General features: G+C 37.3%; 2 protein-coding genes across 10 annotated transcripts in view; one reads left to right on the forward strand and one right to left on the reverse strand.

Annotated features, from left to right (window-relative positions):
* Positions 1 to 745: 745 nt before the first annotated feature.
* Positions 746 to 27,021, reverse strand: LOC309641315 (uncharacterized protein; the record flags this gene model as incomplete). Its single annotated transcript, XM_082421165.1, has 3 exons — positions 746 to 7,735; positions 25,448 to 25,912; positions 26,876 to 27,021. 3 exons carry the CDS (start codon positions 27,019 to 27,021, stop codon positions 7,708 to 7,710), a joined length of 639 nt encoding a protein of 212 aa, XP_082277291.1. The 3' UTR covers positions 746 to 7,707.
* Positions 15,469 to 27,935, forward strand: part of KCNC2 (potassium voltage-gated channel subfamily C member 2) — a 208,089-nt gene continuing 195,622 nt past the window's right edge. For 2 of the 9 annotated variants that reach the window (XM_082418975.1, XM_082418967.1), the window contains exons 1-2: positions 25,090 to 25,858; positions 27,018 to 27,717. In XM_082418975.1, coding sequence (XP_082275101.1) covers positions 27,037 to 27,717 — 681 coding nt within the window. In that variant the 5' untranslated portion in view covers positions 25,090 to 25,858; positions 27,018 to 27,036. The other 7 variants (XM_082418974.1, XM_082418972.1, XM_082418969.1 and 4 more) reach the window with 6 other exon arrangements.

The following is a 27,935-nucleotide window of genomic DNA, read 5'->3' on the forward strand; positions in this document are numbered from 1 at the left end:
GCAAACAGAATCCAACAACACATTAAAAGGATCATACACCATGATCAAGTGGGGTTTATCCCAGGAATGCAAGGATTCTTCAATATATACAAATCAATCAATGGATACAACATATTAACAAATTGAAGGAGAAAAACCACATGACCATCTCAATAGATGCAGAAAAAGCTTTTGACAAAATTCAACACTCAGTTATGATAAAAACCCTCCAGAAAGTAGGCATAGAGGGAACTTAAATCAACATAATAAAGGTCATATATGACAAACCCACAGCCAACAGCATTCTCTGGTGAAAAACTGAAACCGTTTCTTCTAAGATCAGGAACAAGACAAGGTTGCCCACCCTCACCACTATTATTCAACATAGTTTTGGAAATTTTAGCCACAGCAGTCAGAGAAGAAAAAGAAATAAAAGGAATCCAAATCAGAAAAGAAGAAGTAAAATTGTCACTGTTTGCAGATGACATGATACTATATATAGAGAATCCTAAAGAAGCTACCAGAAAACTACTAGAGCTAATCAATGAATTTGGTAAAGTAGCAGGATACAAAATTAATGCACAGAAATCTCTTGCATTCCTATACACTAATGATGAAAAATCTGAAAGAGAAATTAAGAAAACACTCCCATTTACCACTGCAACAAAAAGAATAAAATACCTAGGAATAAACCTACCTAAGGAGACAAAAGACCTGTATGCAAAAACTATAAAACACTGATGAAAGAAATTAAAGGTGATACAAACAGATGGGGAGATATACCATGTTCTTGGATTGGAAGAATCAACATAGTGAAAATGACTCTACTATGCAAAGCAATCTACACATTCAATGCAATCCTGATCAAACTACCAGTGGCATTTTTCACACAACTAGAACAAAAAATTTCACAATTTGTATGGAAACACAAAAGACCCCAAATAGCCAACACAATCTTGAGAAAGAAAAACGGAGCTGGAGGAGTCAGGCTCCCTAACTTCAGACTATACTACAAAGGTATAGTAATCAAGACAGTATGGTACTGGCACAAAAACAGAAATATAGATCAATGGAACAGGATAGAGAGCCCAGAGATAAACCCACGCACATATGTTCACCTTATCTTTGATAAAGGGGGTAATAATATACAATGGAGAAAAGACAGCCTCTTCAATAAGTGGTGCTGGGAAAACTGGACAGCTACATGTAAAAGAATGAAATTAGAACACTCCCTATCACCATATACAAAAATAAACTCAAAATGGATTAAAGACCTAAATGTAAGGCCAGACACTATAAAACTCTTAGAGGAAAACATAGGTCGAATGCTCTATGACCTAAATCACAGCAAGATCCTTTTTGACCTACCTCCTAGAGTAATGGAAATAAAAACAAAAATAAACAAATGGGACCTAATGAAACTTAAAAGCTTTTGCATAGTAAAGGAAACCATAAACAAGATGAAAAGACTACCTTCAGAATGGAAGAAAATATTTGCAAACAAAGCAACTGACAAAAGTTTAATCTCCAGAATATACAAGAAGTTCATGGAGCTCAATAAGAAAAAGAAAACATACAACTCAATCCAAAAATGGGCAGACGACCTAAATAGACATTTCTCCAAAGACGTACAGATGGCCAAGAGGCACATGAAAAGCTCCTCAACATCACTAATTGTTAGATAAATGCAAATCAAAACTACAATGAGGTAACACTTCACACCAGTCAGAATGGCCATCATCAAAAAATCTACAAACAATAAATGCTAAAGAGGGTGTGGAGAAAAAGGAACCCTCTTGCACTGTTGGTGGGAATGCAAATTGACCCAGCCACTATGGAGAACATTATGGACGTTCCTTAGAAAACTAAAAATAGAACTACCGTATGACCCAGCAATCCCACTACTGGGCAAATACACTGAGAAAACCATAATTCAAAAAGAGTCACATTCACAATGTTCATTGCAGCACTATTTACAATAGTCAGGACATGGAAGCAACCTAAGTGCCCATCGACAGATGAATGGATAAGGAAGATGTGGCACATATACACAATGGAATATTACTCAGCCATAAAAAGAAATGAAATTGAGTTATTTGTAGTGAGGTGGATGGACCGAGAGTCTGTCATAACGGGTGAAGTAAGTCAGAAAGAGATAAACAAATATCATATGCTAACACATATATATGGAATCTAAAAAAAAAAAAAAAAGGTTCTGAAGAGCCTAGGGGCAGGACAGGAATAAAGTCACAGACATAGAGAATGGACTTGAGGACACGGGGAGGGGAAGGGTAAGCTGGGACGAAGTCAGAGAGTGGCATTGACATATATACATTACCAAATTTAAAATAGCTATTGGGAAGCAGCCACATAGCACAGGGAAATCAGCTCCTTGCCTTGTGACCACCTAGAGGGGTGGGATAGGGAGGGTAGGAGGGAGATGGAAGAGGGAGGGTATATGGGGTTATATGTATACGTATAGCTGATTCACTTTGTTATACAGCAGAAACTAACACAACATTGTAAAGCAATTATATTCCAATAAAGATGTTAAAAAAATAAAAAATAAAAACCCATGTAATACATTACAATATTATTAAAAATAATTTATTGATGGACACTTAGGTTTCCAATTTTCACTATCACAAGAAAGAAATCATTCTACTACATACATTTTGATGCTCATCTGTGAATATTTCTCTTGAATTGTTTCTGAGACGTAGAACTGCTGAGACAATGGATATGTAAAATTTTATTTTGATAAACTGTCAAGTTGTTTTCCAGAATGGTTTCTTCAATTTATACTCTCACTAAAAGTGTACAAAAGTACTATTTCTTGTATACTTGCCAAGCCTTGATATTGTCACTGTAATTCTTGTCAAATTTATGAGAAACAAGTCCTTTTAATTTGCATTTTTCTTATAACTAGTCAGGGTGAACATCTTTTTATATATATTTATGTAGACATTTGTTACTATCCTTTGTGACTTGCCTCCTTATATCCTGCCTATTATTTTTATTTTATTTTATTTTTTAAAATTGACTTTAGGAACTCTGTATATATTCTGGACAGCAATCTTTGTCAGTAATATAAGGTGCAAAGTTTTTCCCAGCACTTTGTTGAAATGTTAACTTTATTTATGATTTATTTTGTTTTAGGGAGGCTTTAGTTTTTATGAAATAAAATCTGTCGGTCTTTTCCTTTGGCTTTTGTGTTTTACTTAGAAAATATCCCTACCAATATTAACTTGTATTTTCTTCAGTGACTTTTGTAGTGTTAATTAACCTGGAATTTACACAGGCACACAGTTCTATTCTATTTTTTTAAAATATGTAAATCCAGTTGTTCAAATTCTAGTAATAGAATAGTCCACATTTCCATTTTTACTTGAAATACTGTCTTTACCACAAACTAAATTAAAATATAAACATAAATCTGTTTATGGATCCTCTTTGTAATGTATTTTAACTTCTGTCTTTCATGTCCTTCTTCATTAATTAGAAAAAGTTATAGCTATATTTGTCATAGAATTTCTACCTTATTCCTTTAATGAACTTTAGAATTAGTTTTTGGTTAATTTCTTTTATCATTGGTTGAGGTGATATTTAAACATAGGTTTATTTATTTGTTCCTCTATATCTCATGATACATCTCTTCCTTTTCCAGATCTTTTAGGTCTTCAGTAAATTTTCATAGTTTTATTCCTCACTCTTTGGGGTTTTTTTAGCTTTTCATTATCATCCTTGATTATTTGTATTTTTAAAATTTCTGATTCTTCTTCAGAAACATTTGATAATTAAATGAAAATCCTTTAAAAAATTTATTAGATTAAAATGTGTACAGTGTATTTCTTATAATTTATAATCTCCTCAGGGTATTATTTATTTTATTTATGCTTGTTTTTCTTTTTTTTTTTTGATAAGGTTTATCACTACATTTTTAATTTTACTGTTATTGCCTCAAAGAATCAGCTCCTGATAACAGTCAATTCTGTTTTTGTCTTTATTTTAATTAACTTATTTATAATTTTTGTGTTTATCTTTTAATATTCTTTGTTAAGGATTATTTTATAGTGATTTTAGAACAAGAGATACATATGTTTTTAACTTATTTTTATTCTATATTTTTAAATAATGAAAGCTCTGAAATTCATACTTCTGTTATAGCTTTGCCTCCTATATGTTTTATTGTTAGATCTTAAGGATGTATTCTTCTTTTTAAATTAAAAATGTATAATTTAGTGTTTTAATATTATTTAATTTAAGCATGGGCTATTTAAATTAAATTAGCATTAGTTTATTCATTCACTGACTACTTGAGAGTCTACCATATGAAAAGTATTGAAATATGAAATTATGTGACATTTATAATGAACACTTTTGGAGGTAAAAATATATATCTCACTGTGATTTAAAATTTCATTTCTCCAATTACGAAGGGAGCTTACCATTCTTCATGCATTTTGTTGTCATTTTAACTTACTATTTGGGAAAATACATGTTTTTATTGTTTTTCCCTAATCTTTTATTAGAGAGGCATCTTTTCCCTATTGATTCCCCAAATTTCCTGATAGTTAAGATTCTGACACTTTGTTTGTAGGCTGCAATTTTTTTCATTTTGTTTTGTTTTTACTTTTTGAACTATTTCTTTTTAGTGCAGATCATTTCTATAACATTATATACTGAGCTATGCTTTACCTACAGTGAAATGCAGATTTTAAGAGTACTATTAGATGAACTGGCAAGTATATAAATCTATGTGACCAACATTCTAATCATTGTAGAGTTCAATTACATCACCAGAGAAAGTCCGTTTCTACTCCCTTCCAGTTGATCACCCCTCCCCTGCTCCCCGCTGACCACCATTGTTCTGATTCCTATATTCATAAGTTAGATTTCTGTGTTCTAGAAATGCATGTAAATAGAATTTTACTATACCTACTCTGACTATATCTACCCTGAATGGTGTCCGACTCTGTTCATTCAACATATGTCTGTGAAATTCTTCTATGTTTTTGAGTGTATCAGCAGTTTGTTTCCTTTTATTACCGAATAGTATTTTGTTGAATAAATATACCAAAATTTGACTATCCATTTGGATTGTTTTCCAGTTTTTGGTTACAATGAATAATTGGCTTCATCTATGGCCATACCATCCTGAATGCACCCAATCTCGTCTGAATAACTGGCTCTAATAATTTTTTGTTAGAGATTTTTAGGGGACATATTGGAATTGAATTAATGCAAAGAGAATTTCAATAAATCACTAGAAGCAACTCAGAAATTGCACAGATGATGGAATTAGCAGACAAAGACATCACAACAGCTATTTTAATTACAATCCATATGGACAAGAAGGTATAGAAAAACATGATCATGAAAAAGAGACAGCTGAAAAACACAAAGAATTAAATTGAACTTTTTGACATAAAAAATACAATATCTGAGATGAAAAATAAAATAGATCATAATATAGGCTGTTGATTTCCCCCCAAAATTCATATAGTGAATCTTCATCCCCAATGTAATGGCATTTGGAGGTGGGTCCTTTAGAAGATGATTAAATCATGAGGGTGAAGCCCTTATAGAAGAGGATTAGTGTCCTTATAAAAGAGACCCCAGAGAGCTCCTTTGCCCTGTCTACCATATCAGGCCCATCTAAGAACTAGGAAGTGGACCCTCACTAGACATTAAGTCTGCCAGTCTTGATCTTGGACTTCCCAGCCTCTAAAACTATGAGAAATAAATATCTGTTGTTTAAGCCAATCGTCTATGGTATTTTTGTTGTATTGCAGCCTGAACAGACTAAGACAAAAAACGATCAGTGAACTTGAACACAGAGCCATAGAAATTCTACAACATTATGCATAGACAAAAAAGGATGAAAAAAATGAACGGAGCATCAGTGACCTACAGGATAGTATCAGACAGTCTAGCATACATGCAATTGTGGGCTCAAAAGGAGAGAAGAAAGAGAGGGAATAAGAGAAAAAAATTTGAAATAATAGCTAACAATTTCCCAAGTTTGAGAAAGACTACAAACCTACAGACCTAAGAATCTCAACAAACTCCAAGCAGGGTAAACTTTTATGAAAACTAAACTAATCAAACTGCTGAAAACCAGGTAAAGAGAAAATCTCAAAAGCATCCAAAGGAAATAAACAGAGAGGACTTCACTGTGGTAAAATTTAGATGAATATAACATTTGTGATTGGTAGCAGTTAATTGACTTAATACTTTAAACATAGATTATAATAAAAGTACAAAATACAAATCCACACTTTTTTAGCCATGTACCATTATTATCTCGTAAAATCATCATTAAATTACCAAGGGAATATAGTATAGTAAACAATATGTATCAACAATGAAACTTGGAAAAGAATATGGTTCTTGTTTCAAAGATTTGAGGAGTCTACAGGCCAGAGAGGAGGTGAGAATGTACTGAGAAGCCATGTCACCCCATAATTCACTGCATATTAAACTGTAGCCTATCTTAGAAAGAACTGAAGGAATTATTACCGCTACCTCATTTTGAATGACAAGAGCTGGATAAAAGTGTGGGTTGCGGAGCAGTTGGTAAGAAGTATAACTTGGTCCTAATTAAACATACCACCAGAAATTTTCTGGATGCCAGAGTTTATACAGGGGAGGGAACCTGCTGTACAGATTATTGCCACATTACACTTTTAACTAAATCAGGGAGGCAGCTGAGGCTCGTTCCCGGTGAGAGCTGTCAAGCCAGTGAGAATAATTTTATGAAAAGGGCTAGGACTACTCCATAATTACAGAGGAGAAGCTCTTTAGCAATGAAGAGAAAATCCATGCTCTGATTGCATCCAAATATAATGTCCTTGATCACTAATCTTCCAAAGTAAAATTATAATAAACCTATGTTTTCCTTTTCTTGCTTTTATGATTTGCATAGGGACTGATTCAATTTCTTACAGTTCATCTCAACCTCAACATTATTCAAACACAAGCTTACCTCTCTAAGGTTAAGTAAACCAAAAAGCTGGCCAATGTATTGAAAAGTGTACACTTTAAATTGAGACTAATCTGAGGAAGTAAAACAAACACCCACCTATAAAATAAACTTACTCATAAGAAAATAGAGAAACTTTAAAAAACCTATAATCTATAAACGTATTAAAATTCAAGAAAACTAGAGTAAGGAGTCATTAAAGATGCAAGAAATATATTTGGAAATTAAAAAATATGACTGCTGGATTTTGAAAACACAATAAGGGAAAAAACTGTGTATTAGATTATACAGAATACTGATAATGTATTAGTATTTTTATCCTCCCAAATTAAATAGCAAACAATGTAATGATAAATGGAACACATATTACCTGAAAACACAAAGGACTAAACTTATACTGCCCATCTTTTCTATGGGTATGCTGCAGCCAGATGTCTTAAGATAATGTGTCAGTGTTTCATTATGTTAGTGATTACAGGTACATAGGAACTTCCCAAACTGAAATTCACAGAGAAAAAGAAAAATAAAAAAAGGCCAGAACATTCAAGACTATGAGACAACTTCAAAAAATATAACATACTTGTAATTGGAATAGCAGAAGGAGAAAAAGAAAACAAAGCAGAAGAAATAGTTGAAGTAATAATTTCTGAGAACTTTTCAAAATTAATGACAGGGACTTCCCTGGTTGTCCAGTGGTTAAGACTCTGTGCTTCCAATGCAGGGGGCGCAAGTTCAACCCATGATCAGGAAACTAAGATCCCGCGTGCCGTGCTGCAAGGCCAAAAAAAAAAAAAAAAAAAAAGATTAAAAAAAATTAATGACAAACACCATGGATCCAGGAAGTTCATAGAATACAAAGCAAGATAAATATTAAAACTCCACCTTGACACATATTATATTCAAACTTCAGAAAATCAAGAGAAATTGAAAATATCCAGGGAGAAGAGGTGGGGGAATCTTACTATAGAGCAATAGGTATAAGAATTATGGTTGACTTCTTCTCAGAAACACAACAGAAAACTCCACAATGATGAGGTAGCTTGTAATGGTCAAAGCCAGAACAACTTGAGCAAAGAAATAAATAAATATTAGATTATAAGCCAAGCTATGAAATGTCCATGAACCGTATGGATATAAATAAGTAAATCAATAAAGAAATGGGGAGAATAGGCAAATTTTCCAAGCAGAGGAATTCCAAGTAACTTATGGAAATACTCTGCTCTCAAGGAGTTGGGACATAATTCCTCACTTCTTAAGTGTGATCTGTTATAGTGACTTCCAAAGAATACAATATGGAAACAGGGGAAAAAAGAGTAACTTTACAGTGGAAAAATCTGACAAAGACTACCTCAGCCGAGGGATCAAGGTTAACATCAACAGTGATAAGGCATGTTGATCCTATGTACCACTGATATGATGGGATGAGAATGGGACTTTACCTCTGTGGTCTTTCTCCCCAAAACCCATAACCTCAGCCCAATCATTAGAAAATAATGAATCAGAAAAATCCAAATTGAGGGGCATTTCACAAAATATCTGACCAGTACTCCTCAAAACTGTCAAGGTCATCAAAAAATAAGGAAAGCCTAAGAAATATCACAGTCAAGATGAACCTAAGTGAATATAACAACTAAATAAAATGTGGTATTCTGGATGGGACCCTGCAGCAATAAAGACAGGTTAAAAACTAAGGAAATATGAATAAAATATAGACTTTAGTTAATAATGATAATCAATATTAGTTCATTAATTGTGAAAAATGTACCATAATAATGTATGATGCTATTAGTAGTGGAAATGGGGTATGGGTATATGGACACTCTCTTTACTAATGTCTCAATTTTTCTGTATATCTGAAACTATTCTAAACTAAAATGTTTTTTTAAAATAATCTGTTCTGAGAGTAAATTTTTTTCTCCCCCCCCCACAGTAAAATGTTTTCTTCTACCTGTAATTTTATCCTGCATGTCATTTATATAGTAGCTTAAAATAGAAAAACCACCAAGACGGAGTCTTACTAATGTAGTTGGTAACTGAATATGCCTGAGAGAAAAAGATCAATGAGAAAGAATGTCCTTTGTTATTACAGTCAGAGACCCTGCTGAAAACCACAAAATTCTTAGAAAGTGTCCCTATGGACAGAGTACAGAGAACCTCATGAACCTGAATTGCTGGGATTGGGGTCCTGAGTTTACCTTTTTTTGGCAAGTACAAAGGTGATTCTTATTTACACTAGAGATAGTGAATCACTGCTTTATCATGTGATGTGACACTGGACACATAATATATACTGCTTTAGAATCTTTAATCTCTAATCCTCAGATATAGTCATTTAACCCAAGGTTGCTATTCAGTCTAACAGAACCATGACCAGCTCATATTCCTCTATCTTTTCTCAGAGATTTCTATAAAAGACCTTGCCTACATCCACAAACTGCCATAAAAAGAGCTTATGATCTGTAAATTTCCCTGACCTGGATGCCTGGAGTATAGAGATGAACAAGACAGACATGCTTCTCATCCTGATAGAGGTTTAGTCTGGTGAGAAAGACAAATATTAAACAAATAATTATACAGACAACTAATCAATTATAAAAGTGATAAATACTATGAATGAAGAACTAAGGCTATAATAGGGGAATCTGTCCAATGTTCGTGTTTCTGTGTGGAGAGTGGTGTTAGAGAAGAATTTCATAATAAATAATGCTGAATTTGAGACATGAAAGGTGAATTGAGTTAGCTAAGTTAAAGCTGTTGGGCTTAAGGGAGTTTCAATCAAGAGAGTGAGTGGTTTACAGGCAGACAGAACAGCAAGCGCAGAACCCATGTATGGAAAAACCCATTGGAGGATATCATATTAGAGATTGAGAATGAAAATTTAGTTATCCACTCAACAAAAATTTACTTGGTTTCTATTATGTGCCAGGTTTTGGGATGAAAGGTAACCCTCTATGGTAGGAGCACACAGAGCAAAAAGGGAAGGAAAAATATGTTAACATTAAATCGCTTGCCATTAGTAACCTTGCTACTATTTCCTAATAATTACAGCTTTATTTCATAAAGCTTATAAATTATACCATTATAACTTGTTCTAGAAATGTTCTTCAGGTAAGACAGTCTTCTGGATTTTTCACTTTGTTCTCTGCCTTTTTGAATATTAGAGAAACATTAGCTTCTCTCCAGGCTTCTGGAAGCTCACATACCCACCAGAATTTCTCAAAGATTTAATGCCCATTATACATCCTTCAGCAAATTCCTTTGCAAGTTATTTTACCACTCTGGATAATTCATCTGGTCTAAGAGAACTGGCCTCATTTTGAGATGTTGCTATGTCTCTTTAAATATCTTATGTTCTGGCTTTCAACCTCCTCTTTTTGGTATATTTATTCTACCCTTTACATATGGTTATTCACCTTGCAGGAGAATACAAGTGCAAAACAGTTGTTTCATTTTCTTTTCATAATACCTATTTCCCCAAGCTGTTCCTTTTTTGGTTGTCTTTTTGCTCCAAAAATGAGCAAAAAGTTGTTTTAGTTGTCTTTAATATTTTTGTAATTTTAAATGAATTGTGAACAAGACTTCTTCCAAACATTCTTAAGTGCTACTATTTTATCACTGTCACTAATTTATTTGTCTTTTTAAATTGAATGTATCAGAAAGCTTTCTTTGTGGAAATATCATTTTACTGTTTTTGCCCCCATATTCTTTCTCATCAGTATCTCTTCTGTATGATGTAAGCAGAATTACATCTTGTGGAGCATTCTGAAAACTGTTGATGTCTTCCTTTGTAGGTTCTGATGGCCTGCATTCATTTTCACTTTGTTATTAAACAAACTAATAAACTTTTCTTCAAAATCGTGAAGAATGTTGTCTGAATATGCACAGGATTTTCTTTTGTCATAATTTTAAACTCTAGGGTAGCATTGTTTCCTGTCCCCAAGGTTCTTGTCACTTCTACTTTACCAACCAATTTTTCCTTCTTGGTCATTATTAAGTTCAGAGTAGCAATTTCCCAAGTTGCTTCTACTACCCTCTAAAGGTAAAATTATCAGTGGAAGCAATTCAGTTACTAACTATTTTGACAGTCCAGGCTACTCCTACCAGTTTAGTGGCCTGAGAGAATCTTTTTGTAGCCATTTAAGTAGAAATATTATGATAGTTAACTTAGCTATAAGTTACAGAACAAAGACGAGTTATTCTTACTATAGCCCAGAAGGTTCTACATAATCCAGACTCTTTCCAACTTCAACTCATACTAATCTCCTGCTCTCACACTTTACTTTAGACATGATCTGTTGACACAGCAAGTGTTTTTCTTTCTTGGGGCATTCATTTATTTACTTCCCTCTGCCTGGACACTGTTTTTCCAACACTCTGCAGAGCGAGTTCCTTCTCAATCTTTAAGTTTCAGCTTAACATTTACTTTTCTATAATAACCTGCTGTTTATTCCCTTCATACTACTTATTATTATCTGAAGTTATCATACTTACCTGTTTGTTTACTATATTACACCAATGAGAAAGTAAATGCTAAGAGGTAGGAAAATTTTGTGTCTTTCCATTACTGCATACTCATGCATAGTAAATTCTCAATAAATAAATGTTAAATAGGTAAGTAAAAGGTATCCTGAAATGGTAAGTTCTTTGCAAAAATGAATTAAATAAAATTGTTGAGAAGTTCTTTGTTATACATAATTACTCAATCAGAACAGCCAATTCATACTCCTTTTGAGTAACCTTTAGCAAAAGGTCATAGAGAAATGATTCTGGTAATATCAGGCAAAGAAATGCAGGCCCTATAGAACATCTAGAAAATTGGATAAAATGTAATATCAAAATTACTTGAAGGCACAGAAAATTAACAAGGTTGTGAAGAATTATGAAGCAGACAAGTAATCCTGACATTTGGGGCGCTACTTCTTTGGGTGATATATGCCAATTCTGAGATATGGGTCTCAGAGGGTGAGGGGTGAGCAGAGCTTTAAACAGTCTTACAGGACTATAGAGACAAATTGGTATCCAGAATTTGTCAAGAAGGAATAGCATTGGCAAATCTCCCATCTTCAGTTAGAATTTGAAAGAATATACCCTAGAATAAGGTTGAACCAAAAGTAGAAAAGCCCGTCAAGAAAGCTGAACCCAGCATCAAGTCATTTTAATCCCTGTAAAGGGATGTAAGTGATCTATTATTATTAGCTTTCTTTGATGCATGAATCTAACAATAATTAGATGAATAAAGGATATCCTAAAATATCAGATTTTTTTTCAAAATGAGCTAAATAAAATAGTTGGACACTTCTTTGTATAATTGCTAAATTAGAACAGCCAATCCATATTTTTGAGTCACTTGTAGCAAAAGATCATAGAGTAGTAACAGAGAAGCTAGCAAAAATAATTCCTCTGTAGAGGAAGTTAATGTCATCATAGGCCTCAGGTTATTTCCATAAAATTTCATTTATGATGTCTGTAAATATGATTTCAATAAAAAATGGAGTAACTCATGGAGGCAATCAACATAATTTAAAACCAAGAGAAACAATAAAATATAGAAATAGATCAATAAGAAATAGAGATAATGGAGTTACAGACATTAACTATGCTGTGCTTGTTCAAGTAATTAAAAAAAAGATTGAAAACTTTGACAGAGAATTTGAAATTATAAAACATAACAGAATGCAAATTTAAAGAAAAATTATAAAAATCAAAATTAAGTACCTAATGTATGGATTTAAACATGCATATTGTAAGAAAATTATTGTGATGATTGGTCAAAAGAAAATGTTCATAACAAACCAAGGAGAAACAACATAATGAAAAAAATACAGAAAGCAATACAAAAGATATAGGAAATACAGTGATAAGATCTAACATAAATGCAATTGTATTAATGGAAGAAAATAAATAAGAGAGCAGAACAGAAACAATATTTCAAGACCTAATAGCTACAAAGATCTAAAATTAATGAAAGTCATCAACATACAAGTTCAAGAAGCCCTTCCAACACAGAAAAGGATGAATAATAAATAAAAAGAATTATCAAGACCCATCAAGGTAAAATTGACAGAATATAAACTGCTAATATATATAAATAGAAAGTTTTCAAAACAGCAGAAAAATAGAACAAGAATGACATCTGATTTCTCAATAGCAATTAGAAATGAGGATATAATGGAATGACAGCTTCAAAGTAATGAAAGGATGTAAGTGCCAAACTAGAATTCTAAGTCCATCATCAATAGTAGTATAATTGGTTATTGCATGTTTTCAGATGTGATACAATAAAAAAGTATGCTATATCATCTATTATTTCCAAAAACTGTAGTTGAATCTAATAATAAGAGAACAATCAGACAAATTCAGAATACGAGACATCCTGCAAGACAAATGGCCTCTTTGAAAACATCATGAGAAACAAAGGAAGGGCAACAAGTTCCAGATGAAAGGAGATTAAAGAGACCTAATGAACACATGCAAATGTGTAAACATCGATTAGATCCCAGAATGGGAAAAATTCAATATTGAATGTTTATTAGACATTATTGAATTATTGTTAATTTTCTTAGATATTATGGACATATAAGAGAATGTCTTCATTTATAGGAAATACATATTGAAATATTCAGTGGTGAAATGTCAAGTCATCTACAGCTTATTTTCAATTGATTCAGTAATATACACACACATATACACATACATATGTGTGTATATTTGTATATATAATGTAAGTCCTTATACATATAAATGTAACTAAATACATATTTAATGAGCAAGTTAAATTCACTGATAATAAAATAAATATAAGGTAATAAAACAATAAAGTATTTTCCTTCTATATCAATAGAGAGGATAAATTATGCTTCTTCACACAATTTACTAAGGCAGAAAATGTGAAATACATTTTAGGTAGCTTTTCTTAAAATATTGAAAAGAAAATATATGAAATCTAAAAGAATAACTGCTACATGTGTTGAAAATGTGAACAATCACAACATTCACCAGCTATCCTAGATATTAGAAACAAAATCTTAACGTTATTATATGTTAAGTGAGAACTGACACTTTTTTTCTGGAAGTAAAATGTTCAAGCCCTGTGGAGTCTCTTATCTCTTCCAGGGTAGCATATGTGTAGTGGACATGTTGTAGTATCATTTGACAAATTATATTTCTGGCTGTCCTTTCTGGCCAGAGTTCCATCGTTCCACTTTCATTGCAAGTATTTGTGCTCCAATAAAGTAATTTTATTTTCACAGGAAGAGAGTCAAGACTTTTATTTTGCTAGCCTGAGAATGGGGCTTCCGGGTACACTTTCTTAATGGATTATACAAAGTTACTAGCTTCACCTATACTTTTTAGTCTAGCAGTTGCACAAAGATATTTCTGTATTGCTTTTTTTCACTGTGTAATAGAGTCTAGTATGATTCCCATGAGGTAGATTCTGTGGAAACATTTTCCTTACTAAGAAAAAATGCATGTGAAATTAACTTGCTTCTAAATCCTGGTGGAAGTGATGAAACTTGATGTTTAATGATGTTCCCTTGCGATTTAAAGTGCACATTTCTAAGACAGGGACAAGACTACAATTAAATTTCTAGTTTCCTCTATTGCCTAGAGGGAGAGTTCATCCAAGTTGATCCAGGCATTGCTTTCTAATAATTTCTTTTGCATCTGCTATGACAACACAACACATCGTACTTTCTTATAACCACGGAAGTCAGAATTTTTCCCTGTATGTCTAATGTAATTTCCAAGCTAGCAATTTCATTTGGTGTTCTATTGCTCAGATGAGAGACAGAGTTTAAGAAATAGTATTTGAATGAACAAAAATGCATAAGCATTTGTTTCATACTGGACATTTTCTCTATCCTTCATACATTGTTGCTGTTGCTCAGGGTATGGGAGTAAAACAAAACAGGAAGATGGTAATTGACACAGTTAATGGGAGGAAGGTTGAGGGGTTTTAGGGCTGAATATTCTGCTCTATCATCCCCACTTTTTAAAGCCTGGATTCTAACTTAATTCTTCTATTTATAATTACAACTTCCCCAAACCTATTAGGTGAAGGACAAGAAAAAAAGGGGTACTTGATTAGACTGTGAATCATTTTGCTTTTCATAAAACCACAAAGATTCAAGGAGGGGGAAAAAAAAAAGTCAGGAAAAAAATAAAGTCATGGGCTTCCCTAGTGGCGCAGTGGTTGAGAGTCTGCCTGCCAGTGCAGGGGACACGGGTTCGAGCCCTGGTCTGGGGGGATCCCACATGCCGCGGAGCAACTGGGCCCGTGAGCCACAACTACTGAGCCTGCGCGTCTGGAGCCTGTGCTCTGCAACAAGAGAGGCCGCGATAGCGAGAGGCCCGCGCACCGCGATGAGGAGTGGCCCCCCGCTTGCCGCAACTGGAGGAAAGCCCAACAGGAACAAAGACCCAACACAGCCATAAATAAATGGATAAATAAATAAATAACTTAGGATTTCTTTCTAAAAAATAAATAAATAAATAAATAAAGTCATAAGTAATTGCAGTATCTCACCGCCTGCAAAAGAGGGTTCTCTTTCCTTTTGACCTCTCCGCTGCACACCCTGCATCACATTAAGAAAAGTGACATGCTTCCCTGGATTCTGGGTGACTGATGCAGGAGGTAACTATGTCAAGACAGTTTCCACGTGATGATGAGTCTGAGCAGAGACTTGCATGACATAAAGGGCAATCCAGGAAGAGATCCATAAGAATAGCAATTCAGGCAAAGGAAACAGTACATTAAGTGGTCTCAAGATAGGAACTAGTTTTAGTACATTATGGAATAGAAATAAAACTACTAGGACTGGAGCTTAACGTTAGGTTTGCAACATCACAGGAATCCTTATAGTTTCTACCATGATCTATTGGATTTATTGCTTTTGAAGCTCTGAGCTTCATTGTAAAGTGTATGACTCCCCTGGGCTGCTATACTGGAAAAATTACATGGAGACATCCCATGAAAAGACCCTGAGACTATGTAGATGGCAAACTCTCAGTCAGTCTCAGCAGGTCCAGACCACAGTCATTTCAGTCTTCCCATCTGAGGCCTCAGATATCATGGAGCAAGGATGAGCCACCCTTTGCCATGGTACCTGACCCACAAAACCATTAGAGGTAATAATAAGATGGCTCTGGTTTTCAGCCACAAAGTTTTGGAGCAGTTTGTGATGCAGCTCTAATCGGAACAGAATTTGGTTCTGGAAGTGTAGCACTGCTGCCCAAGGCATTTTCCATTGGCTTTGGGACCCAGTGGCAGACCAAAGCTGAAAGGGTCTCAAGGAGACTGTTAGTGGAAGCTGGAAATAACCTTGAGGAAACCATTGGCGAGGGCTTGAAGGAAAGTGAGGAAAATGTTACTGGAGATTGCAAACAGAGGACTCTTGTCATGTAGTGGCAGAAAGTTTGACAGTACTGTTGCCTACGGTCACATGAGAAATAGAAAGGAAACCTAATGAACTCATAGATCTGGCAGGGCAGATTTTCAGGCAGAATGTACAAAGTGACAACTGGCTTCTTTTTGCTGCCTGTGATAAAATAGGAGAAGAAGAGATGCACCAAACAAGAAGCCTCTAAATTTTTGAGCAGAATTTAGAGAAATTACATGAGCCAGAACTTGCTGGGTTTGAAAGTAAAACTATTTCTTTTCTCAGTCTTTCCCAGCAAAAGAATACCAAAGTAAGAAATCAAATTCAGATAGGGCTGTAAGATCCTTTGTTAAAATCCCCAAAAGATATAAGCTGGTATGTCTCATAGATACTTTCAGTTAGACAAAAGCCATCTAAGGAACTTAAGGGCATGCCACATAGGTCTTCCCTGTTAAAACAATAGAACTCCTAAGACTGTGAAGGGTTTTGTATCCTAGCAGCCTCACAGGGAACCCAAAATTTAGATGGGCTTTGAGAAAAAATATATGAATGTATCTTTTGTTTAATGGAATAGATCCTAATTTGATGCACAAAGATTTAAAAAGAATTATATTAGATTGGACTAAAAGGGGCAGGGAAAGTTCAAAATGAAAAGAGGCTTTTGGATTCTAACCTGCTTCATATAAGAAGCAGGCTGAGAAGCATCCTTATATTTTGGAAGATTTTCTCTTCTTATGTTTTGAATATAGATGACATATTAGAATAGGACATTAATTGAAAAATAGTGTCACTAAGTTAATTTTAAAATTAGAAGGACATTGATCTATAAACTTCTGAATACCCATTAAAAACCTTTTACTTTGTAAACGTATTGTATATTATGGGTTTTGTAATTTTCCAAGGAAATAATACATTTAGAATTCTTAAGAAAAGGAAGCAGAGCTGAGATCACTAGGATTACACTGTGAATGAATAAGATTGAATCATCAGAAATCCAATGGGAAAAGAATCCAATATCTAAAATTCTCAGTTGTAGAAACTCAAACTCATAAAGAGCAATTTCCTCCACATGGCTTGCAGCATTCAATAAAATTCAACACAAATATTATTGAAAAAGACAACCTTTGCAGGCAAAACACCTGGATTCAAGTCATTTCCTCCAATTACTAGAGGTTTGATTTCAGGCAATTTTAATAACCTTTCTATACCTACATGCCTTTACCTCTAAAATGGGAATAGTCATTATCTTTAAAATGGGAATAATCATAGTACATATACTAAAGGATTGTTGTGAGAATTAAATGGAGGAATAAATGTAAATCATTTAACCCAGAATCCGGAAGATGGTAGTTACACAATAATATAATTATAATCATCAAATGCAATATAGTCACCATTGAAGTTATTTCATCATCATTATCATCTTCATTATCTTCATCATTGATCATTGTAAAGCAGGCATGAACCTGGGCATTGGGGATATAATTGTAGCCAAGAAAGCCTTGATTTCAGCCCTTATAGTCTAGCATGGGAGATAAGCAATTAAGCAAGTAATTGCAATTCTGACTTCTAAGTGTCCCGATAGAGAAAATAAAGCATGCTATGTGCATATGCATAGTACTGAATCCACAGAACACAACATATTTTAGAGCATTGAGGAAGCCTGCAAGGAGATAATAATGTTTAAACTGAGATCTGAAGGTTGAGTAGCAGTTAGACATGTGAGGAGAGATGGGAAGGTTCTAAAAAAAAGAACGGTACCTGAGAATATCCTGAGGTAGTTCGAAGAAGGAGAAAGCATCAGAAAGAAATGACCCAGGTGAGATGGACAGGGACATCTTAAGGAACTTGGGTTTATCCTAAGCGCAGGAAACAGCCATTGGTAAGTAATAAAATAGGGCAGGGCATCCTGAGTGTCTTTATTCTCTGAAAGACCATTTTGACTGCAATAAGCAGAATTGATTTTTTTTTTTTTTTTTGTTATCAATACTGAGGGCAGAGAGCTCTGTTAGGGAGCTGTGGATATTATGCAGATAACACATGTTGACTGCCTGGACAGTTAAGAATGGAAGGAAGTGAGCAGACATGAAAGCTGCTTAGGAGAAAGAATTTTTTGAACATGGTGACAGAGTTGATCTTGGATGTGAGATAGAAAGGGATTGAGTCACGAATGTTTATTTTCCAAGTTTTTAGCTTGAGAATATCAATACCACTCATAGATTTCAGGAGGAAGTTGGAAAAGCTGAATTGGGGATTGAAGATAATGGATGATGAGTTTAGTTCTAGGTGTTCTGTTTGCAAAGCCTTTGGGACAATTTTTTTATTTTTTATTTTTATTTTTAGTTATTGTCCTCAACTATGCTTTCTAAGTTGGTTCTACTGCCTAATGCTTTTTTTTTTTGTCATTGCCTAAAAGGGGACAAAATAATTGAAGTGACTACTAGTAAAAGCAGAAAGTATTGTCTTTAGGGTTACGGAAGACTATGTATTGTGAGTATTCTCTTGGTTTAATATTTCATTAATAAATGTGTCACCCATCACAGTAATGAAACGAAATCAACTAAAGATGCTCTTAAATCTATTTAACTAAATGTCCAAATTTAATTACGGCAATAAAAAAAGATTCAGGACATTCAGAGACTACTGGACTTTTAAAAGATTATATATCATAGTATGGAGTTAAAATTGATGCGTGTTTTTTTTTTTTCTTGACAGAAATTTGAAAAGTGTTTTATATCTCTTGGAAACAATTAACTGTGTGTTTCAGTATGGGGCTTAACATTTTCTCTGAGAGGTTATTTTGTCATGCTAATTCATATGGAGTTTTAAACTATTTTTCACCTCTGTTCCCAAAATTGCATGATATTCTATGCTATCCCATAGTTTCATTTCTTTAAAAAAGAATAAAAATAAATTGAAAAGCAGGTTTCCATGCTCTGGTTAAAGAAGAATTTCAATAATATTTGTCTCTGTCTGGTTGCTTTTTAGAACTGCTCCTTTGCCCTGATATTATTTTCACTTCACTCAATTCTGTTTGAAACCTGCATATGGTAGCTTTTCAGAAGCCTGCTTTTCTACCTGTCTAGCTCTATTTCTAAATAATGAAGCTAAAATGGTGTGCTTATATTTGCTTTGGTCTTATTGCAAGTCTCTTTCAGCTTTCCCCATTCTTTGAGCTCATAATTTTATTTCCTGGGGAAACCCACCAGATTATTTCTGACCTTTTGCAAAACAATATTTGTGACTCATGGTTTCCATTCTTCTCCTCTTGTATTAAATAAATCCAAACAAAGTCCTTCTTAAAAATCTGGTTTACTTCCCTACTTTGATCTCTGCTTTTTTTTCAACATGCTGTTTTTTAAACAGAAGGAAGAGATACAGCTCTGAGATACTGTGATAATGGGTTTTCAATTCACTAAACAATTGGTATACTTCAAATTTGGTATTTATTTTTTGTTATGTCTATTTTCTTCTATTTCCTATTCAAATCATGGTTCTACATATATTCAGATCATGGCTCTACTATTTATTCTCTGACTAGGACACAAGCATTGAGATTAAATGCCTGTGTGTTTGAAAGTTACCATCTGTGTCTTATTAGTCACGTGACACTGGGCAAGTTATTTTAAAATTACAGAATCTCAGTCTCCTTATCAGTAAAATGCTGGTAAAATCATAGGTTGAGGATCAAATGAGTTACATCTAAAGCTCTCGGCCTTTTATTTTGCTCTTAAGTACTTAAAAATGTTTTGACTACTGCAGTTGCTAATAATTCTTTTTCCTTAATCACTCTGACAATCCCTGGCCTAATGTGAAGAAAACAAGTATTTCAACACTCGCTTCTTAGACTTACTGTAATAATAATAAAATAATACATATGTATGTCTATAGCTTGTCCTTAATAAATGTTAGTTCTCTTCCTGTTCCACTCCTCTCTAGTATATTCTGCAGATGCAATGTTCAGCTAATTTCTTGTTACATATTTATAAACATTCACTTCCATACAGCTTCCCATGGACATTTCATAAAGTGTAGGATGCTTTTTAAAAACACAGATTTCCAACTGCAGAAACTGGTGCAGACCAAACCAACTGAATCAAAATCTCAGGGTGGAGACTTGCATTTTAAAAGGCTTCTTAGGGGAGTCTGATGCACTTTAAAGCATAGAACTCTCCAGCCTGGAGAGAGGGAGAACATGTAAAGAGAGGGAATCTGTAAATGTATACAACGTAGTAGAGTAAGTCATACAGATATGAAATAATTAGCAGGAGAAGGCAGGAAAGTACTAAAAATACAGATTATAAAATTTTAATGAAATATCTTATCTAGCATCCATGACCTATTGAGGAACAAGGACAATAGGAAGTAAAGTGCACTTTATTGGTATCTGCCAATAATTTAACCCTTAGTAGTAAAACAGTTGGTTACTCAAGGAGAAACTACTGCATATTGACCATTTTGTAAGTTAAAATGACATCAAGTAGTGCAGCGTGAATAACGGGCTGTTCCATTTACCAAAGCTTACCTATCTATCTATCTATCTATCGTCTAACTATCATCATCTGTTTAATGAATGGTTGGCGCAGAGGACTATGACCCAGAATTTTTCATAACGAGAAGGCTATTTTCAACTCTTGCTTTTAATGCTCACCAGTCAACATGATCCTATATTAGTGGGAAAGTTTTCTCATCCTTCAATCTAAATGCCTTTTCTTAGCACTCTTGCATATTAATTTTATAAGCATACAGTAAGCTCAAATTGGCTAAATGTCTATGTTGTTATGCTGAGTATTTATGCAGAGCCTCTGGCTCTTGATAACCAATGCAAATATGTATTTCTTACAAATTAAACGACCAAGTTGTAAAACTAGTAACCCATGAATTCTTTGTATTTAGGTCTATCTTATCATAATTGTCACAAGTAACTATGTTGGGTAGTAAAAAAAAAAAAGTGTCATTAAAAGATGGTTAATACATATATTTTTAAATTAAAATAATTTGATAAGAATACAGACATATTGCAAGGATTCTAGAGTTTTGGTTTCATTGTATCTTTATGGACTATTCAGTATTTGAGCTAGTTTTGACCTGTCAACAAGGCAGTGTGCTATAACAGATAAGAGTTAAGATTGCCATCAGAAAATATAGGCTATGGTCCTGCTTCTGCCAATTAGTAACTATGTGATTTTGGGGTGAGACTTCTTCCTCATTTGACAGGAAAGTTACTATTCATAGATGCTTAAAATATGCCAGAAACTTTTTAAGTGTTTTATTGGCCTTATGCCATTTAATTCCCATAGTAACTAGAGTGTCATCTTCTTCATTCTAGAGAAGAGAAAACTGAGGCTCAAGGAGATGGGTAATTTTCTCTAGGTCCGACATCTAGTGAGTGACACTCAGAAGATAAACTCCATTTTATCTGTCTCCAAGGCCTGTGGAATTAACCACCATAAAATATTACCTCTCAAAAAGTTATAGTTTAAGAAAATATATATCATATATTGTTAGGTTTTTTAGAATTCACAATACATGATATAAATGTTAGTTATTGTTAAGAGGTCAGGTAAGTAGGCTCCTGTTTTTTACTTTTCAGATGAAGGGAACTTACAGGATGAATCAGCTTGTATAAAAAACCATTCCAAAACTTAGTAGTCTCTACACAGTCTTTTCTTTAGTTCTTGATTCTGTGGGTCAGTGCATCCGGGCTAGGTTCAGCTGGACAGCTCTTCTGGACACATGCATAAGGGCAAGGCAGTTCTACTTCTGGAGGTTAGCTGGGTATCCTCCAGGGGCAGAGATGAGAAGTTTTAGCTGTTGGTGCGGGGTGCTTTATATCTTTTAGGGGTTTATTTCTTTTAAATCCTTATTGTATTATGTCCTCTTACTTGTTTTCTAGTACTATTTTTCTTTGTACCAAAGACGTGTGTGTGTGTGTGTGTGTGTGTGTGTGTGTGTGTGGCCGGGGTGGGGGTGGGGGTGCTGGTATATATGTCTCTCATCATCAAGCAGGCCAGCTAAGGCTTGTTCTCGTAGCACTAGGGTAGGTTTCCAAGAAAGAGAGAGAGCAGAAGCACACAAGACCTTCTGAAGCCAAGGCTTTGAACTGGTACAAAATCACTTGCACTTTTTCTATTGGCCAAAGCAAGTTACAAAGCCTGTATAGATTCAAGGGCTGGAGAAACAGACTTTATGGGAGAAGATGCAAAATCACATTACAAAGGGGCATACCTAAAGGAGGGGATGGGAACTTCTGGCCATCTTAAAAATTTACTGCAGAGAAATTTTGCTTATGAATATATTGCTTTCTGAAGGTGAATAATATTTAAATAATCATTATACTGGACTTTAAAAGAGTTAATTTATTAAGGTGTTAAAATTTGACAAGTATGTCATTCTGACAGTCACAATGTGGCTTTATGAGATCAATCCACATTTCTGGTGGTGATGTAGCACAGTTTCTGTAGCCTTCTGTGATGCTGACTCAAGGATATAAAGGAAGCAGTATTTCAATTGCTTCTCTGCCAGAGGTAATGTCCATACAGTCTTTTAAATCCTTGCTCTACACAGACCAACAAAGGAAACCACAACTGTTTTTTCCTCCTCAGTTTTCCATTGCCATCTTTCAAAGATTTGCTTCCCTGCCATCCCACACACTTTTATGTGTCTTTTACAGCAGGATCAGTGGAGTTAGTTAGCTGGAGGGGTTTTCTGTTCTCTCCTGTCTTATATAATGAAACCTGGATATTTGTCTTAGGATCTTCCCCTCTTATAATGACCAGAAACAAAAATGCGAGACTGTTATTTCATTAATTGTTTCATTTATCAATTCTCCATTGATAAGGACATCTCACCCTTTTACCTTCCCACATCCGTATTTTCAAATTTATCCAAAATCTTCTCTAATTTCACATCTATTTCTTTATGAGTCACAAGAAAATTCTGAATTCTTCTAAAAGATGATCCTTTTGCCAATGTGATTATTTCCAGAGAGCTTATATAACCTCAACTCAACTCATTAGATCTTTGTTTTCTCCTTTCCCCCCATGAGTCCTTTGCATCATTTTTCACTTTTCTTTTGGTTTCTATATAGAGTCTTTATAATACAAACTTAACATTATCAAGCTAAAAGCTTTCATTATTGATTCCTGCCATCTGTAGGAGTTAACTTTCTGGAAGTCTTGTAATTTAGTGTAAATATTTCCTCCATTTAAATTAACAGGAGTAATTTATGTAAAGCATTTTGCACATAGTAAGCTCTCACTAAATGCTATCTATTATTATAAACGCTGCTGCTACTACACTTATTATTACTAATTTATTTTAAAGCAAACCATATGCCTTTTTCTCCCTATTGAATTTACATTAAGCTATATAAGGAACTATCTAGACAATATGAGAATGCATGTTAGAATCTGAACATAATTTTTCTTTGTAAATTTTCTGGCAATTGAATTTACTATCACTGTTACTTTTAGAAATGCCTCAGTGACTGTGCAAAACTAGAATCCTTCCCTCAGTATTTAAGCTTTACATTTTTTTTGCATGTTAGTAAAGTTTATATTTTCACAAGGCTAGGTAGGTTACTATTACACATTTACTGTCATATTGTTAGTAAATTTCTTATAAATGTATACTTACCATATTTTCTTACATTAGTTTCCTAGACATTAGTGGCCTTCCAAAGACCTTTTAGTTCTTCACTTTGTTTAGTTATTTACTGTCATAACAGGTGGGAGTTTTCTTTCGTGAATTGTTTATATTTAATTGCCTGCCTTGCAGCCCTCTATATTGCTAAAACTTTTTCATTAGTAACTCATAACTCTTGCTCTTTCCATAATGTCAATATCAGTATCTGTTTTTCAAAGAGACTTCCTCCTACATACAACCTGGTGTTTTACCTACTCCATGGACTTCAAGTTCAAGCCTATCAAACAATCTCCATGGACTATGGTCTCTCCCTTCCTTCCTTTCTTTTCTTTCTAGAAATACACACACAGACACAGAAACACATAATCCATTGGTGGTAAGGTCTGATATGGGTTGCTCTGTGTCTCAGCCTTCCCCTCAAGCCTCCCCTCCCCCCAAAAAGAGAGTCCTAACCTCCAGTACCTCAAAATGTCATCTTATTTGGAGATAGGGTCTTTACAGAGGTGTCAAGTTAAAATGAAATTATTAAGGTGGTACCTAATCCTATATGACTAGTGTTCGTATATAAAGGAGAAATTTGTTCACGGAGACAGGCATGCATAAAGGGAAAATGATGTAAAGAGACACAGAGAAGATGGCCATCTATAAGCCAAGGAGAAAGGCCTTGAAGAGGTCCATTTCTCACAGCCCTGAGAAGGAACCAACCCTGACAACACCTTAATCTGGAACTTCTAGCTTCCAGAACTGTGAGATAATAAATTTCTGCTGTTTAAACAATCCAGTTTGTGGTGCTTTGTTATGACAGCCCTAGCAAACTAATACAAGGCGCAATAAAAATTTGAGAAAGGGAGAAATTGGCTAAAGAGATCATTGCTTTGTTACTTGGATATCTGTAGCTTGTCTTTTTAGCTTCTGATAAACCTGAATGTTTACTTGCTAGAGCATTATGTTCCTGGAATAAACTTTTAAAACTTGTTTTGTTTTATATAACCATGATGTGGTGACTGGAGACCTACATTTCACTGAAAAGAGCAAGCCAGAGCCATGGATAAGACGCGAGAAACCGGACACACTTGTCACCTGTAAGTAGAGCTCTCTCCCTTCAGCTGCCATTAAGAAAAAAGAAATGCAATTTGTCTTAGATTTTCTCTCTCACTTGTTGGGAGGGGTGCGGCAGCGGGAAGAGAAAGGGTGTAGACAGTGGGGTGTAAATAAGGCAGACAGACGCTCCAGAGAGGGTGGGAATAGAGCTTCACTGAAGAAAAATAGATGAACCTGGTTGGTACAACACAGCTTCCCCAGGTCCACCCACCACCCACCACCCACCGTTCCCTGAGCTCTGGGCTCTGGCGGCGGGGGCTGACGGCGAGCGGCGGGGAAGGGACAGCTCCAGCCTCGGCTGCTTAGCGGGGAGAAGCGAGACCTGCAGGTCCAAGTCGGAGCCGGGTGGTCTCACCTTCGAGTGGGTGAGCTCTCCGGACCTCGGGTCAGCTCCGCGGCAGCCAAGGCCGGCCGCTCTGCCGGCTCCCGGCGGGGTCGCGGAGCGTCGGCTGGACCCGCCCCGAGCTCCATGGTCCGCCCGGCCCCGCGCGATGGTGACTCTGGGCGCCGAGGTCGGCGCGGAGCGAGTCCCCAAGCAGCTCGCACAATGAGGGCGGGCGGCCCGGCGCGCGGCCGGCGGGGGCTGTCTCCGCGAGCCCAGCGCCCCGGGAAGCGGCCCAGCCACCTGAACCCGAAAAACGCCAACAAGTAGTTTCTCGTTGGAGAGGGGCGGCTCGGCTGGGTGTCGGGACTCCGTCCGGCTGCCCGGAGCACCTCGTCCACTCGGACACCATAGCAGAACCACTTTTCTCTCGGTCTCGTTAAGGTACCTAGAGGCGGGAGGGCAAGGGGCTGATTTGCCGGGAAGGGCGTGCTGACCCTGCAAGGCAGGCATCCCCGCTTCGTTCTACACTAGGATTGGAGAGGTGAAGCCCAGGGGAGAGGTGGCTGGGAGATCGGAAACGGGGACACTGTCAGCCAGGACTCCCAGCTCGGGGATGCAGGGGGTGTGCCTCCAGCAGCTTTTCCCCGGGCCTCGCTCCTCCTAGAAAGCACCCCTCCGCCCGCAAGACGTTTGTTTTTCTTGGGAAAGGGGGATGGGGTGGGATGCACTGATCACTTCTGCTCCCCAAAATGGATCCTAGTCAGGCGTTTCCTTTCCCAAGTAATAATAATTTCAACAACAGCAGTAATGTGAAAAGGAAATTGGATCAGGAAATTTGGGAGAGGTCTCCTTGGTGAAAGGCACCAGCGGGGACGTTTTTTTTGCTCTGACTTCCGCGTTCAGTCTATTTGCCTGGCCCGGGAAGGGGAGTAGAGGTCGCGCAAGGGGCACTTCCCGCGAGCCAAGCAACAGCGGGCTCTCCAGAGTTCACCGAGGGCTCGCGTTTAGTGGGGGCTCGCCGCCCAGCCTGGGGGTCTCTCACCCAACACTGCCAAGTTGCCTGGGCAGAGAGAACTCCCTGCCTAAGGGAACAGCCTCCCGGAGAGGGTAGGAGGGAGAGGGTCTCGGAATATGAGGGAGGAAAGGGACGGGGCACGGGAAGAGGACGGGGGTGGGGAGAGGGGGAGGGGAGGACTTAGTAGGGAAAGATAAGGGGTTTGGGGAGAGAGAGAGAGGGGGAGAGTTAGGGGCTGGGAACAGGTTAGACTTGAGGGAGGACAGAGAGGAGAGAGGGTGAAGGGTGAAAAGACGAAGGAGACAGAGAAGAGGGAGAAAGGTGTGAGGCGGGTGAAAGGTGTCAAGGAAGGTCAAGGAAGATTCGGACTGCTATCTCCTCAGTTCTCTAGAGGCCTGGGAAAGGTATGATGCTTGAGGCGGGGACAGGGCTGGGCGCCAAACTCATCCTGGGAGGGCCCTTTGCCCCTCGCCTTTCTGTCAACCCTGCATCTTGGGACTCTCGGGCTGGGAGTGGGGGTGGGAGTCACAGCGCGGCTCCGCCGGCCGAGATCTTTAACTTGGCGCTGTGTTCGCCTCCCCCCAGTCATGTCTAAGGCACAGAGATGGGCAAGATCGAGAACAACGAGAGGGTGATCCTCAATGTCGGGGGCACCCGGCACGAAACCTACCGCAGCACCCTCAAGACCCTGCCCGGGACGCGCCTGGCCCTTCTCGCCGCCTCCGAGCCCCAGGGCGACTGCCTGAAGGCGGCGGGCGACAAGCTGCAGCCGTCGCCCCCTCCGCTGTCGCCGCCGCCGCGACCGCCCCCTCTGTCCCCCGGGCCGGGCGGCTGCTTCGAGGGCGGCGCGGGCAACTGCAGCGCCCGCGGCGGCGGCGACCACCCCCGGGGCAGCCGCGAGTTCTTCTTCGACCGGCACCCGGGCGTCTTCGCCTATGTGCTCAACTACTACCGCACCGGCAAGCTGCACTGCCCCGCCGACGTGTGCGGGCCGTTGTTCGAGGAGGAGCTGGCCTTCTGGGGCATCGACGAGACCGACGTGGAGCCCTGCTGCTGGATGACTTACCGGCAACACCGCGACGCCGAAGAGGCGCTCGACATCTTCGAGACCCCCGACCTCATCGGCGGCGACCCTGGCGACGACGAGGACCTGGCGGCCAAGAGGCTGGGCATCGAGGACGCCGCGGGCCTGGGGGGCCCCGACGGCAAGTCCGGCCGCTGGAGGAGGCTGCAGCCCCGCATGTGGGCCCTCTTTGAGGACCCCTACTCGTCCAGAGCCGCCAGGGTAAGGCCTGAGTCGCCCCCTTCCCTGTTGCGCCAACTTCTCCCAACTCCTTCCGCCACTTCCTGTTCTTTTCCGCCGAGGCCTCTGGGATGGGGGCAGGGGGAGAAGAGAACAGGGTTCCCTAACCAGGAGGCGAGGGGCCCCTCCCGTGCAGGGTAAACTCAGGGACCCTGGCCCCGATCCTCCCTGCTTCCTGCCCCCCGCCCCCCAGCATCCCC

This window comes from Balaenoptera physalus, assembly GCF_965194825.1.
Source record: "Balaenoptera physalus genome assembly, chromosome: 13".
NCBI classification, from domain to species: Eukaryota; Metazoa; Chordata; class Mammalia; order Artiodactyla; family Balaenopteridae; genus Balaenoptera; species Balaenoptera physalus.